Below are 14,779 nucleotides of genomic sequence, written 5' to 3' on the forward strand. Positions count from 1 at the left end.
TTAAATAGCTTGAACTTTTACTCAGACAAAACAAGCAATTCGGCAGTTTTAACAGTTCACGCTTTTTTCTTACATTCTGAATACTAAATATGAGAGAAAAGTATTTGATTTTATTTAGTAATAGTTATGGCTATAGCCACCTGTCATTCACCTACTTATCATTTATGTAGTCATCTTCATATAAAGTTTGCTGGCACGCATACTGTACGACTTATCAGCACTGCCAGGAAGCAAAAAAGTGTTTGAAACACTATTTCTCCAAGACTAGAAGAATAATCATGATTTTATAGAATATTATTCACTTCAACCACCAGCACTGCCAAAACAGAGAAGGAGAATGTGTGTCTCCTGAGAAAATGGTGTGTATTAGCTTTAATCCTTATGCACCATAATATTATGGAGTAAAACAATATTTCAACATCTTTTTACGAGTATAATTTAAAACATTCTCTGGCTTGAACTAGCATCTTATTTTCAGAGCTTTGTACATCGAAGATAATACAATCGAATACTGTGCAGGAAAACATGTGTGCAGCTACAAAGAGCTACAGGAAAAAATATCTGCCAAGGTTGTCTTAAAGTGTGTCGTAAAAGCAGGGAAGAGCAGGGAATGTAAAGTCTGCGTAATTGGAAATTGCTTATTTACCTCTGGAATGGGCAGAGATGTCAGGTGCAGTTAGCACTTTCTGCTGCTGCAAGTGATGAGCGCTGCAACATAAAAATGCTGACTGCATTCTCCAGTGGAAACAGAAAGCTTGAGCAGTCCTAAAGCCTCTGTACTCTAATCTGATCTAATGCTTATGTCAATTGAAGGCGCAGACATGTGTTATAAGCCCATTAAACTGACCGTGACCAGAGATCATTGAACACGGCCTCGCCGGTGCAGGTTTATGAGGAATAAACCTGCAGGCCTTTACGAGTACATGCTGGTAAATTTAGAACCTCATTAAAGAAAGACCTCCACAGCTAAGCAGTGCCTGCTAGCTCATGGTACTGTTAAGAAAGGTCATCAAGCAGAGGTGTGAATCTATACTTTGCCTACCCAACAATGCTACAACCCTCTATAAAACACCCGCTGACAGACTATCACAGTGTTACAGTTAAGTAAGCCTTTGTGGGTTTCTCCTATCCCATTCTACCGGTCTGCCCATTCATGCTGCCACATTGGCATAGTGGGCCTGTTGTGGCAGTTAGATTTCCCTAAACAACACTAATCGGACATCTGTAGGGAAGGATAAAGTCCATGTTGGCTGCAAACATGCAGCAGTTCTCTGTCGATAGGCTTCACTCTGGCCAACACTCACACGATTGGCTGATGCAAGGCACCAGCTTTCTTTATGGTTGGCTAGCAGCGAGCCAGCAAGAGCTCACTGAGGATAGAGTATCTGGCAACCCTCTGAAGATTGGGTGCTTGCGCCAAGAAACTGTCTGATGATTGGCTGCGGCAACTCCAGAGTGAACTGATTGTCCTATCAAAGCCCACAGTGCAGGGTGGCTGACAGTGCTGCCTGCTGGCTGGGTTTGCAAAATGCAGCTATCCGTAACACCTCCAGGGGGCATATGTCCATGTCTTTGAGTGAGTGAGTGAGTGAGTGAGTGTGTGTGCGTGTGTGTGTGTGCGTGTGTGTGTGTGTGTATAAAGTCCATAACTTTTCCATTGGGAAGGTGTGTGGCTAAGTCCTGCCAGCAGGCTCTAACACCTCATTATTCTAAGCCAGGCAGGAAATGGCTTTTAGAGATCTCTCGCCGAGCTACGCTCTTGGAAGCGAGGCTACAGGTCTTCCTACATCAGCAGCACAGACCTCGGAAAAGTTTAATTCAAGTTAGCTCCACTGCAGCACTTCACCAAAAATCTAAACCAATTGGCCGGGCACGTACTGTTACTTAAACAAAATACAAACTGTTGTAGTCTTGTGCAAATTAATTTTGGTCTGAGAGTTTTTGAGATTTAATGAATTTGAATTTTTCCACCGAGTCTTGTTAACTGAAGGGTGCTTACTCCATGTGCTGTTAAATACAGCTCAGCGGAACGACGAAGATGAAGAACAGCAGTGCCTAAAGCCTCATTAGGGGATTTTCTACATTTGGGTGAAAAATGTAAGTAAGTTAGCTCGTATGCACTGACTAGGGAATTTAAAAAAGGAGGTGAAGGAAGCAGAGAAGGAGAAGATTAAGAGAAAGAAAAAAAGAAAAAAGAAAAATGACAGTGTGAAATTATTCTTCCACTACTGACATGTGCATTAAAGATTGAATTGAGTTAAGCTATTTTGTCCCATCCCGTATTTTAGACATTCAAATAAAAATGTTACACAAGGTTCAAAACTAGGTATAATAATTTAGGTCAAAATGACTGTAATCGGTCTTGAATGATCAGTTAGAGCTGCTATCAAGTGCAGTTTGACTTAAAGCAACTCATGACTTGAAGTGCCGAACCATTAAAGCGTGCCGTGGTGCTTTTTACAAGAACAGACCTCTTGATCTTATATTCAAAGAATGTCTTTCATACCGTGCTGGTGTTTCCCCGTTACCTCCGGTACTTTACTCTCCACATAATGTGCGGAAAATGTCAAAAAGTAAACCAGAAGGGGGTTAAACCTGACTAGACAGATAAGAGCCCAGTGTTGTCTAATCTGATACAATAAACTGTGCGCTAACAGTAGCCACCCGTTAGCCTGGGTGTGACCGGTGAAAAGAGAAGCCATATAAACAGCAACACACTAATACCAGTTAACCTATTGTAGGCCTTTGCAAATAGAAACAGAGGGCTTATATATGGTAATGTTATGTTAGTTACAATACCAAATTCTTCACAACACAAAAGGCAGTTGACTTTAAAATCAACACTGTCTGCAGATGCCTTTTGTATTTATTTAAGTGTTCTACATATTGAAATAATGATATAATTTATATTGTTCTGCAAACAGAAGAGTTCTCTATCAGTGGCTGTAGCCTGGAGGTTTGGGAAATGGGCGTGCAACCTCTTCTCTAACGTCATCAGTTCTAGACGGGGCTGAGGAAACGCGAGAGGGCAAAGTGATGAGTCCCACTCTGCCCTCAAATAAAAAAGACATTTCTGAGATACTCTTGAGCAAGTCATATATTGGGTTAGTGGCAACCAATCTAAAGACTGACCTGGGCGGGAATGCTTAAGTATGATGTCATGGAGTTCTGTGAATTTAAATCTGAAAAACAAAACAATCTATAAAACAACAACTCTTTGGAATCATTATGTCGATTATACTATCTGTTCAACTGGACCAGAAGTTCTCTTAACTGCCATTTCTCTCAGCATAAAGACCTTTTATGGTATAATTTTCAAATCTGCCTTCTAAAGCACTTCACACCTATTCCATCAAACACATTCATTCCCTGAATGGACTGTTCAACTGCATTGTGGCTTAATCAATTGCATTACTACAATAATACACCTGATTTAATTTGCTATTTGCGTGGCTCTTACAAGTCTGGTAGTTCACACCAATTAAGACGGTGTTTATATTCAATATATTTGTCCCGGTTTGTCTGAATGTCAATCAGTGTGAACAAGCTGTTTACCTTCACTGATTGACTTCAGCATGGAGAAGAGAGCGAGAGAGGGACAAAGAGGGACGAAGAGATACTTTTCAGAAAGCCGCTAAAGATTCTGTCATTACTCAGAGTTACTAACGCTGTAAAAAAAAAAAAAAGCAGATTAGATGAGAAATTAGCCAGCCAGAGAGGAAATGACAGAGGAATTATATGGCTCATTTGAAGACTTACAACGAGTTAAATCACAGAGGATGCAGTGTACAACACACTCGATTGTTACTTTGACATGCAGAGTTGAAGGCGGGGGCAGGGAGAGTAAGTGGGGCACCTGTGTCGGACGAGCCAACCAACTGTAGGAGGAGAAGGAGCGAGAGTGAGCGAGAGGCAGCGGAGCACGCTAATGCGTGTCATTTCACAGGGCGGTTATCATGGCAGCGGGCTTTCCTGGCGCACACTCCCACCGAACACCAGTGCAGCCATTCTAAATGTTAAGCACATTGTTTAATAGTCCATTACGTAAATTGATATTGCTCATTGACTGTTGTCCTTGGCTGCCCACGTAGAGTCAGAGAAAAAGACAGAGATGTACTCAATGGAGGGTAATCGGGTACGTCATCACTGTTGTTTGGTGATCGGGAACACAGAGCCAAAACTTCCCATCTGCTCCGCTTCCCCCCACCACGCAGATCTACCTGCTAATGCTCTAGAAGTCACAGTGAAATGAGAAGTGAGAGTCATCGTTCCTTTAATGTCTATAGAATAGTGAGAATTGGCCTTTAGAATCTTTTTTTGTCTCCAGCCAAGCAGCTAAAACCTAAATATTTTACACATTGAAGAAGCTGGAACCAGAGAATGTTGTTTCTCTGCTTGAAAATGACTGAAAGCATTTTTGATGGACTAATCAATTAATCGACTACTTGTTTCAGCTCTGTTCAGTTTACCATAAGAGACAAAACAGAGACGCAAAACAGAGACCCTTACATTGTAAAGAAATGACCCAACGATGAACCGATCTACCAATCGGTCAATCAAGTTATAGTTCCAGATTTAATCTCTCATAATTCATGCCTTTTTTTTAAATGTTCAATTTTTAAAAAATCCAGACTTTGCTGTGCTTCATATAAAGACATTTCTACTGTTAGTTGTGGTTGAAAATCCAGGTGAACAGTGCTTCCCCTCATGCAGTTCCCTGTTGACTTTGAAGTGTGGTTGAAACGAGCAGGATCATAGTTGAGGTTCAAGTCCATTGAACGTGTCAAAATGAAAAATATTGGCGGCCAAAGGGGAAAACTAAAACTAAATATAACTGGAAAAGTCTTACACTATACTTTTACTCTGACAAGTGATGTTCTCTTTCCTTCTTCTGAAGCTTATCCTCCGCATAAAGTGCAGATGTTTGAAGACAAATGATAGCATTAGACTGACAGCCAATTGAATAAGATCTACTTCCCCCTGCAGCTGGAGGGGCATTAGGAATGAAGCTCAACTGAAAGGATGGGTCATACATCATTGAGCATTACTCGTGCTGTGCTTGTGTCTCTAAAACACAAATTGGATTACCTGTGCACTAACGCGAATCACCCCGAGTTGGATAGACACAGGCAGACTGGACACACACACACACACACACACACACACACACACACACACAGACACACATGAATGTGCAGAATGCACGACGCAAACATTGTTAAATTCACAAATCCGTAGGACTTTATCGTGCTTGCAGTGAAGGAAGTTCACACAGGCAGCACCTGCAGTTCATCTCTCTTTAAGATACACACACACACACACACACACACACACACACGGTGCAATTTTTGTTCCCCGATAATAAATGCCACATTACTGTGACGTACAGTGGAGGGCCGCATCATATAAAGGTTGCCGTGATGGAATCTCCATCTGAAGCTGCCGGCCTTGACATGCAGAATCAGATGCTAAAGCTGTTTATGGCGCTATGAAACCAGACAGCATCCCTCTTCTCTAGTAGACAGTCCACTGGAAGCTGATGATTTATTAGCGAGGCCTTCGATAAATCTGAATACTCATCTTTCTAAACAACCCGTGTCTGGATTTGGAATTTGGAATTGGAATTTTGTTGATCACAGTCTGGTGGCCAAGGTGGCCCGGCCTTTCCAGCTGAGATCATCACTGCAGCAGCAGCAGCAGCGCTTTAATAATGAATCCAGGACTTTACCGCCGGTCACTAATTGAGCCATTATTTTTATTATTTAACCAACACAATTTAAATGGGGCCTCATAACAGTAGGTCACACCCTGTGAAATCTGCAAAGCTCTTTGTGGAATCTAAAGGGTTGTAAAGGCCACAGTGGCTGTTTGGTTTAATAGGAAATCATGTTTCTGTTGATGAGATGCACGGATGGTTTCTGCAGCACTGGTGATCAAGCTCTTAAGGGCTCGTACTTGGATCAAAAAGAAAGTTTGTTCTGATACCAATAGAGAAATAAATTGCTCTTTGGCATAATGAAATATAAAAATGTTCTGGCTGGAAGAGAAACACAAGCAGCAGTGTGGGGAGTCGCTTCACAGCAGCTCCCAACAAAAGAGACGCTCAGAATGGTGGAGCGGCTCCCTCAGCAATCAGAAATGAAACACTTAAACCTATTCAAAACTTTCAATTCAAAGTTTTATTTGTGGTTTTTTTCATCTTTTAAAAATTGACGTAATTAATTAAAAAGATGTTGACATTGAAATATGGAGTGATTAAGAGTGTTGGGGTAAGAACGAAACTACAGAGCCAGCTAATCATTATGTAATCAACAAATTAAAAACGATACTGCAGAGGATGTTTATCAGTATCTTTATTAGTATCTTTTTATCTCTCTTTCTCTGCTTAAAAACTCCATTTTCTCCACCTTATTATCATTACTGTAATAATCATTCCTTCTATGATTTCATTGAGGATTCATAGTTTTCGGTGCATATTTTGGTCAAACTAAGCATGTGTTTTTGCTATTCTTCTCCTTCTGAAAACTTAGTGAAAACCTCCTTTTATTTTAGATCTAACTTTCTCGATTAACCAAAAAAACTGTCATAAAATAGTCCCACGGCCCAAGGTGACGTCATCGATTTGCTTGTTTTGTTCGACAATCGGTCCAAAGCCCAAAGATGTTTAACACACGAGCATTTATGATAAAGCAAGGCAGCAAACACTCACAACTGAGAGGTTCTAACTAGCAAATACTAGTTTTCCTTGAAAAATGTTGAAGCAAAATAACTATTTTTTAGTACTGAAATAGTCTTCTATTTATTTATTTAGCTACATTATCACTTCACTTCAGTGCCTGCAAATACTCAGTAGGAATTTTCCAAAATGTGTATCTGTTATTTTTAGAATAAAACTTAAGGACAGGCCCAGATCTCATGCGCGGATTCCCCGCTGGTTAAAAAGGCCATCTGAAATCTGATGCTGAGCGAGCCGACAGCAGCCTTTGGTCATTGTACTGTAATCCCCCCCCCCCCCCCAGAATAAGATTATCCCTGTGAGGTAACAGGCACTCCCATCAGCTGTGTGTTTAAGACAGAGCCCATTGAACACCTACCCACTAATCTCTGTACACAGACACTCGCTGACAGCCTGCATATAAACTCAGCCCTGAGTGGGCTTCAGCATCGGGCCCCTGGCGAGACGACGACTCCGAAGCGACATCTTAAGCAGCACCTTCAGACAAAAATGGATCTCAAAGCAACGTTTTCTCTTTTTCTGCTGCTGCTTTCGGGCCTCTGTTGTGCTCAGCAGGGCATTGTAAGATATAACTCACTAAATCTAGTGTAGAGCAGCTTGTATGCACTGTATGTAATAGTGACATATTTCCCATATCATCTGTGTCTATCTTTGTCTATATCAATGCATTAGACGGAGTTTAAATACTGTAAAATGAAGTAAAATGGTTTGTTTTTTCCTTTTTTCCCCACAGGATCATGGTACTGATAATGGTAAGTAACCAAACATCACTAAAAGACAAAATCGATCAGGTAAAACACTGAGGGTTATGAGTTGTATGACTTCTGTTTTGCTTCCATTTAGAGATCTTAGAGGAGGACCTAACCCAAACTATTTTGAGGATGAACAATGGTGAGTTTCCATGATACTACAAGGAAAGGGTGGGAACATTAGTTTCTCCCAATATTGGTGCACAATTTCTATATTCAGTCATAGAAAACATACATACTGGATTTTACAGATTTTTCTGCCAGTTAGTTTAAAAATGATTCATTTATTTTCTTCCAATAGGATCCAGGGATACTCTGCTGGAAGGAGACTTGTTGATTCCAAAAACCAGGAATGCTATGAAGTGCATTAATAAAGTATATAGCTGTCTGTGGCAGAAGTCTGCCAACGGGTTCGTGGATATCCCTTTCCTCATAAGCACCAAATATGGTAAGTTCAACAAATTAAGGATTTTGCACACTGGTGTTTCGTTCACACACAGAATCTAATTAGCTACTTTTATTCACAATTTTAGACAACACCGAGAGGAATGAGATTTTAAGCGCCATAAAGGACTTTGAACACAAAACCTGCATTCGCTTCATTCCCCATGCTGCTCAGAGGGCGTACATAAGCATTGAACCAAAATCTGGGTGAGTCAATGACTAAAGCACTCCTGTATGAGAAGGGAAAAATACAAAAGTCGAGACATCTGTTACGGGTAAGGTGAACAGTAAGAATACGTATCTACACATATCCCAGCTGCACAGCATACTGAGGCTACATCAACATTTAATTACAATACAGTAACATTAGTAAAGTCATTTAAACCAGTTTGGCAGCAGTGTCTCAGGCTTTTTTTGGTGTTTTCCTATAATACTTTGTGTAGCGCGTTCTAGTATTCAATATATCTTTGCAGAGAAGTGTCAGTAAGAGATGCAATACGGCTACAAAGAGACACAAAACAACCACAAAGAGATGCAAAGCAGCTACAAAGACACAAAATGGCCTAAATTTAAAGAATCAACTCAGGTTATGACTGTAATCATTCTATGGACACAAGCTGGAGCCGCAACGGTCATCTGGCAGCATCATTCTTGCGTTTAACTACGACAGGAAGTGTTTCTTTAATCCAGCACTCTTCCCCTTAGTCTACCAAATGTTTGTCATTTGTGCGCAACAAGAGCTTTAGAAGCGAAAACAAAACGCAAGAACAGTAAACTACAAGTTTAGCGTCACAAGAGCTATTTTTGTCTGTTGTTCTGAAGCTAATCAGTTAAGCATGGACACACAGGGTCGCTGATGATGTAAATTACATGAATTAATTAATCAGATATCAAGTTGCATATTAACCATCTCTGTCTCTCCGTCACTCTCTCTGCCATTAGTTGTTTCTCTTTACTGGGTCGTATTGGAGACAAGCAGGTCGTGTCGCTGCAGAGGTTTGGCTGCATAAAACGTGGCATCATTCAGCACGAACTGCTGCACTCGCTGGGCTTCTACCACGAACAAAATCGCAGCGACCGTGACGGTTATGTCAGAATCAACTGGGATAACCTCCATAAATGTAAGAATCTCTAGCGTTGTTTATGATTGATTGATACATCTCTTAGTCTGGTAGTTATTTACTCATCTCTTTTTTTTTGGCACCAGATTTTAAATTGAACTTCGAAAAGAAGATCACAAATAATCTCAACACTCCGTATGATTACACCTCTGTGATGCACTATGGGAGGTATGTTACTTTATCAAATGTGTCAATGGAGAACCTAATTCTATAATATACCTATAGAAACTAGTTGAATGATATTTTTTGATGATTCCCATTGTCCAAATCTGTAGAACTGCTTTTGGAAAGAACGGAAAAGAGACCATAACTCCCATCCCCGACTCCTCTGTTGCCATCGGGCAGAGAGACGAAATGTCCAAAATCGACATTCTGAGGATCAACCGGCTCTACAGTTGCAGGAATCACATGTAGTAGACGGTTACTGCAGTATGTTTACATTCTGACATGATACTTGACATTCATGTGACAGTTTAACAATAAAACGATTTAATTCAGCTCTTGTCTTTTTTCATTTACTCAACAGTACAGTATATGAAGAAATGTTGTGTAAATTTAAAAGGGGCAGTCTACCAATTATAGGTGTCAAAGAAAATGAACTAGTGCGGAGAGAAGAAATATAAAATTGAAGGCAGCGTTACACACTGGAGGTATGAAGTTTAACAGGTCTTCTCAAATATTTTTATTGATTCCACACCAGTACTGTCAACAATAAATAGTGACATATCTAAAATGTCTGAAAGAACTGGTCTCTGACGTGACAGACAGGATATATAAACAAAAATCAAACCTTGAACCGACCCTCTCCTTTATCGACCCCCACCCAGCCTTCACATACCCAATAATGTTGTCTAACGAAAGACACTTTCATGCTGCATGAAGGGCGAAGTCTTTGTTTCATTTTATTTCTTGAACTTATTTGTAAGTTACATATTGTGATGCTCAAATAAAACCCCAAAATATTCATTTTGATTCTACAAAAACAGGATGGAAGACATGAAGAAGTTACAAAACAATCCAGTTAACTACATTTATTAGGAATGCAGTAAAATCATGTTGCAAATAAACCAAGTAAAAATCCTTTTTATTATTGTTACATTTTTCCAATTAGTCCATATTACTTTTTGTGAAAACAAAGTTGGGAAATGTTGGCAAAACCACAGAGATTTATTTAATTAGATACAAAAAAGACCGGAGGGCAAATATGTGGCAATATCGTGATAATTGAGTTAATTTCCATTTCGGCTCATGGTAATTAAGTTTGGGATTGGTACACAAGTGAAGACTACAGTGTTTTATCAGAGAGAATCAGTGCTGCAGTATATTCTTTGCAGGAAGGAATAGATGTGGTATGACACAACATAAACCCCGCTCCTGCTCCCTACAGAGACTTTCTGGGGGGGGGGTTTTCAACTTGGCCACATCCCACACTCTTGAATGTGTTTTTTTTTTCCTTCTCCCTTTGAAATCCTACGCAATGTTATCCTTCTGTACTCCACCCCAGTGAGAGAGCGCAGCGTCGGGTGAGAAAGGAGTGGCGGGGGAGTGTCAGGGTGAGATAAGGGAGGAGAATGCCAGTGAGAGAGAACAGATTCCTATTACGCTAATTTCCCTCCTTCCATGATGTAGGACTGCATGAACAATCACGACAGCATCGCATGTATTCCTCCAGTGTTGTGGCTTGAATGCAGCTGAAGAGGCCATGGCAGAAAGCCAGTGAATGTGTACGGTTCAGATGGACGCCGGGCCTTTAATGTTTCATAAAGTAGTTTCAGTTCCTATCAATCGCTCTGCACATGAAATATTTAAAATATACTTGTTTATTGAAATATTGAACGCTCCGGCTCTGTTCACGCTCCAAGAAGCTCTGAGAGACTTTCGGCCATGCTATAAATTAAGAGTATTTCTTCAAATCCCGATTAAAAGAAGATTACCAATGAGCCGGAGATCCATTGATTGACTTACAAACAGGCCACCACCAAAACACACTGTACGTTCACTGAAGCTGGAGTCTAATGAGAGTCATCTCTCTGGCCTGTGAGGCTGATGTAAACTGAAAAACATCGAATGGAATATCTCATCTTTGCTTTGATTGCTAGTGCGCCTTCCTTGGTTTCTGCGTTTACTGAAGCCTTGTAAAACATTAAAACATGAAATGGAAGCCTGATCTACAGTATATTAGCTGACTTTACTCTTATTTGCTAGTACAGCTTTAAAGCACTGTCCGTAATGCTCTTGCGGATGCTTTTTGACTGCACGTGTATATGACCAGCGGGGTCTCCTGTAGGTTGTCTGGTCTAATGAGAGAAGGCCGAGCGCAGGCCAAATGCAGTCTGATCTGTGATGTCACCGGTAATATGCTGGTGGGCCATATAACCGCCGGCTGGCTGAGCGGCTCTTACCGCCACGTTATTAACACAGATCAGGGTACCTGCCTCTCTTCAAACACGATAAGCTTCAACACACAGCTCTCCTCGCTTCGCTGCGCGAGCTGGCTTAAAGCCCAACGATAGGAAATTAAAATGTTCTCTGTGAGCGGTGCTACCATCTTAACTAGTCCAACCCGGGAGACTGTGTCATAGTTTTCTGTTAACATGGTGGGCTTTTTGACCTTACTGGAAAAAAAAAAGTAATCGGAATAATAAAATATAAAACAGTAACTGCAAGCGTGTAAATACAGAGAAGGAAAGTTAGCGGAGTTACAGTGTTTTGGAAAAGAAATCCCCATTTTTGTTACTGTTCCTTTTGCATCAGCTCAGCAAAGAAACACTGAGGGGAAAATGAAAATACTTGATTTGTCGACTTCAGACTGCTGATATTAATTGAATTGAGCAATGCCATTTTGCACAAAACGAGAGCTGTGGATTCTATCCACACTTTCATACATTATTATCGTATTAGAAAAGGGACCTCTTCAATAAAGGATAACAGCAAACAGTAAATTAAAAGTACACGAGTATTGTTTACGACAGACTAGCTGCCTGATTACAGAATGGGTATTAAGCTGCATAGATAACATACGGTAGCTTCCTCCTGAACATAACACGATAACAACGGGAATTCATGAAAACAACAGAAACAGTTGTTTGCGCGGAACATTTGATTTGTGCAATCTGTGGTGTGCTTCTGCTTTCAAAGCCTGTGCTGGGTCACGTGCGAGTCAGCTGCTAAGTGCCCCTTTTGAGGGAGATGAAAGCAGCGCTAAAAAAAAAAAAAAAAGTAAATTTAGTTTAGGACGCCATCAAAAGAAATAACAGATTGGCATACAAAATCTGGGAGTCTTTGTTGTTGCCCTGCAGGACCCAGTGGAAACGATTAGCAGGCTGAGAGATCGAAGGCAGGCAGACTGTAACATGTGCTATTGTTGAAGCTTTCACGAAGATTTCACTTAGCTTCTCTTCTGCAGATCTGAGGAGCCTGGGGAGTCATATAACGCACTTCTAAGATGTCTGAACCTAGAATAGCATACTGACATGTTACTGTCTGTTGTCACTGAATTCTCAAATCTCATGCATTCATGCGATGTGTTCCCAGACTGGATTGAAGCTGATATTACTTAAATTAAGAAAAAAAAGACATTTCAGAAGACAGTGAGTTGGGAGATTCTGACTAAAGGAAAATATGTCCGACTGAGGTCTGTTATATACGTACTGTACGCTGTGGCATTTCTATACAACCCCAGTGTGTGTGTGTGTGTGTGTGTGTGTGTGTGTGTGTGTGTGTCAAAGAGAAATGATATTTTAAAAAGGCCTTTGTAAATGTGTGAATCAGACTGAGGCATTATTCTACAATCCCTCTGAGCGGTGTTCGCAAGAGCTGCACCACATCTCTGCTCGTCAGCGCTGAGGAATTGCAGCTGTCGAAAATGATGCGGCCCCATTAGTGACGGAATCCAAGCTGAGACGAAGCCAGACAGAAAGCCGCTGTGGGGACAAGATGATAACAAGGTACTCATTGGAGATGTGAGGGATGGTGTTTGTGCATCACTCTCTGTGTGCGTCTGATGAGAAGGGGGACAGGGGAAGCGATGGGGGGGGTTGAGATAAAGACAGAGAGAGACGGCGTGGAGAATGAGAAAGAGAGGAGAAGTGGTTAAGGGAGAAGAAAAAGGATGGGGGAGATAAGACGAGACAAATTGAGCGGGGGACAATGAGACTGGGGAGTAAAAGGGAGTGACTGGGACAGTAATCAGAGGAAGGCAACACTGAAACAGATGAATCAAAGAGAGACGGAGAGAGCCCAATAGCCGGAGCCCTGACAAATTGGCAGGTTTACTCACAGGGAGTTGCTGATCTCTCATCCCGCGGATCGTTTCACCGCTGAGCTGAGCCGTGTGCATGATAGCGGGAGGACGATGCAGAAACCCAACAGCTGCCGCAAAGTAAAGATCACTTCGCTCGATGCAACAGATTTGAGTAAAGCCGTCTGTGACGTCACACTACAGAAGAGGCCGCAGCATTACATTACAGCCAGGTGGCCATCTTAACAATCAACAGGTTTAAAAAGTATATTTCTACAGTCGGTTAGCCTCGCACCAAAGAAATCACTCTACCGAATGCAGGGAGCTAAACTATAATATAGGTGCTAACACGAGGATATTAATTAAATAGCAATGTGATAATAGAATACCCGAGGTAATTTAAAGGTTAAAGTTAACATAACCCTAATAAATTACAGCAACGTTGCAACAGACAACTTGGGGCCTTTGGGGCCCTTGAGGGTCAGTTGCCCACTTTACCTGGTTAGTAATCAATTCCTTCCTAATAGAACCAGGAAGCTGCCTCACAGGTATACTGAAAGAGGGGAGCAGAGCTCTCTTAAACACCTTTTTCTGGCGATTCAAACTGCTGTGTAAGCTGTTGGAATGGGCCCATATTGCGGCGTTCAAGATAGTTGAGAAAAAGTCCAAAATCTATTCTCGGTGCACGCTGCCACCCCAAGGGAAATAATCCCCAGAGTATTCTGCCAAACAGCACTGATACGATGGAAATAACAACAGAAACACAATAACATTCACACAGTCAAACAAGAAATACTTTGATTACAGTGAAATCACTTCAGCACCAAGGACAGCGCACACGGTAATGAATCAGCCCACATTTCTAAACCAATCAGTGAACACTTTGTTCTGGTCAACATTTGGTTCACAGAGCGTCTATCACAACAGTATAGTTGTAGTGCATACTTGTCCTCTAAGATAGATTCAAGAGCCTCGGTTAGGCATAGTACAAACCAAACTCTAGTTTCCCTTCTCTCACACAGAAAAAGACAAACAAAAGAAACCTTAACGGCTGGTTTTGTTTTGGTTAATTGCAATAAAATCCCTATTCATTCAAGCATCAGGGAATCCATACAGGGCCAATAAAACATTAGATAGTATTGATGAAGAAAAAGCATTTACAGCAGTTCTAGGGTGGAAACGCAGCTAAAAAAACAAACTGAATAAAACAGCGATAATGCTTTTACAGAAGTGCTTGCATGCTTCATTTCAGCTCTTTTCTGTGCATCACCAGAGATGATGCTAGCACGCCGTGTGTGTGTTTGCGTGTCATGCACATCTTCTCTAAGTGTTGAAGGTTAAAAGCAACTGAACAAGTGCTTCTGTGCACGCGTGCTCATGAGCATTAAGCCGTGCTGTGCTGTGAGCAGTGGATCAGGGCGAATGTGCATACGAAAGGTGGGATTGTATAATTACTGCTATAGAAATATAATTACAACTTCAAATGTAG

The 14,779-nt window shown here is 41.1% G+C and overlaps 2 protein-coding genes across 2 annotated transcripts in view; one reads left to right on the plus strand and one right to left on the minus strand.

Annotated features, from left to right (window-relative positions):
- The window catches only part of LOC142942177 (MAM domain-containing glycosylphosphatidylinositol anchor protein 2), a 153,440-nt gene that overhangs the window by 111,211 nt on the left and 27,450 nt on the right, over window positions 1-14,779 (minus strand). The window lies entirely within an intron of this gene.
- On the plus strand, window positions 7,226-9,464 carry LOC142941767 (low choriolytic enzyme-like). Its single transcript, XM_076083832.1, has 8 exons — window positions 7,226-7,297; window positions 7,470-7,488; window positions 7,589-7,627; window positions 7,787-7,933; window positions 8,019-8,136; window positions 8,872-9,050; window positions 9,137-9,218; window positions 9,326-9,464. The coding sequence occupies exons 1-8, from the start codon at window positions 7,226-7,228 to the stop codon at window positions 9,462-9,464; spliced, it is 795 nt and encodes a 264-aa protein (XP_075939947.1).

The sequence above is a fragment of the Anarhichas minor genome, unplaced genomic scaffold (genome assembly GCF_050575085.1).
Source record: "Anarhichas minor isolate MPS153535 unplaced genomic scaffold, ASM5057508v1 ptg000136l, whole genome shotgun sequence".
NCBI lineage: Eukaryota > Metazoa > Chordata > Actinopteri > Perciformes > Anarhichadidae > Anarhichas > Anarhichas minor.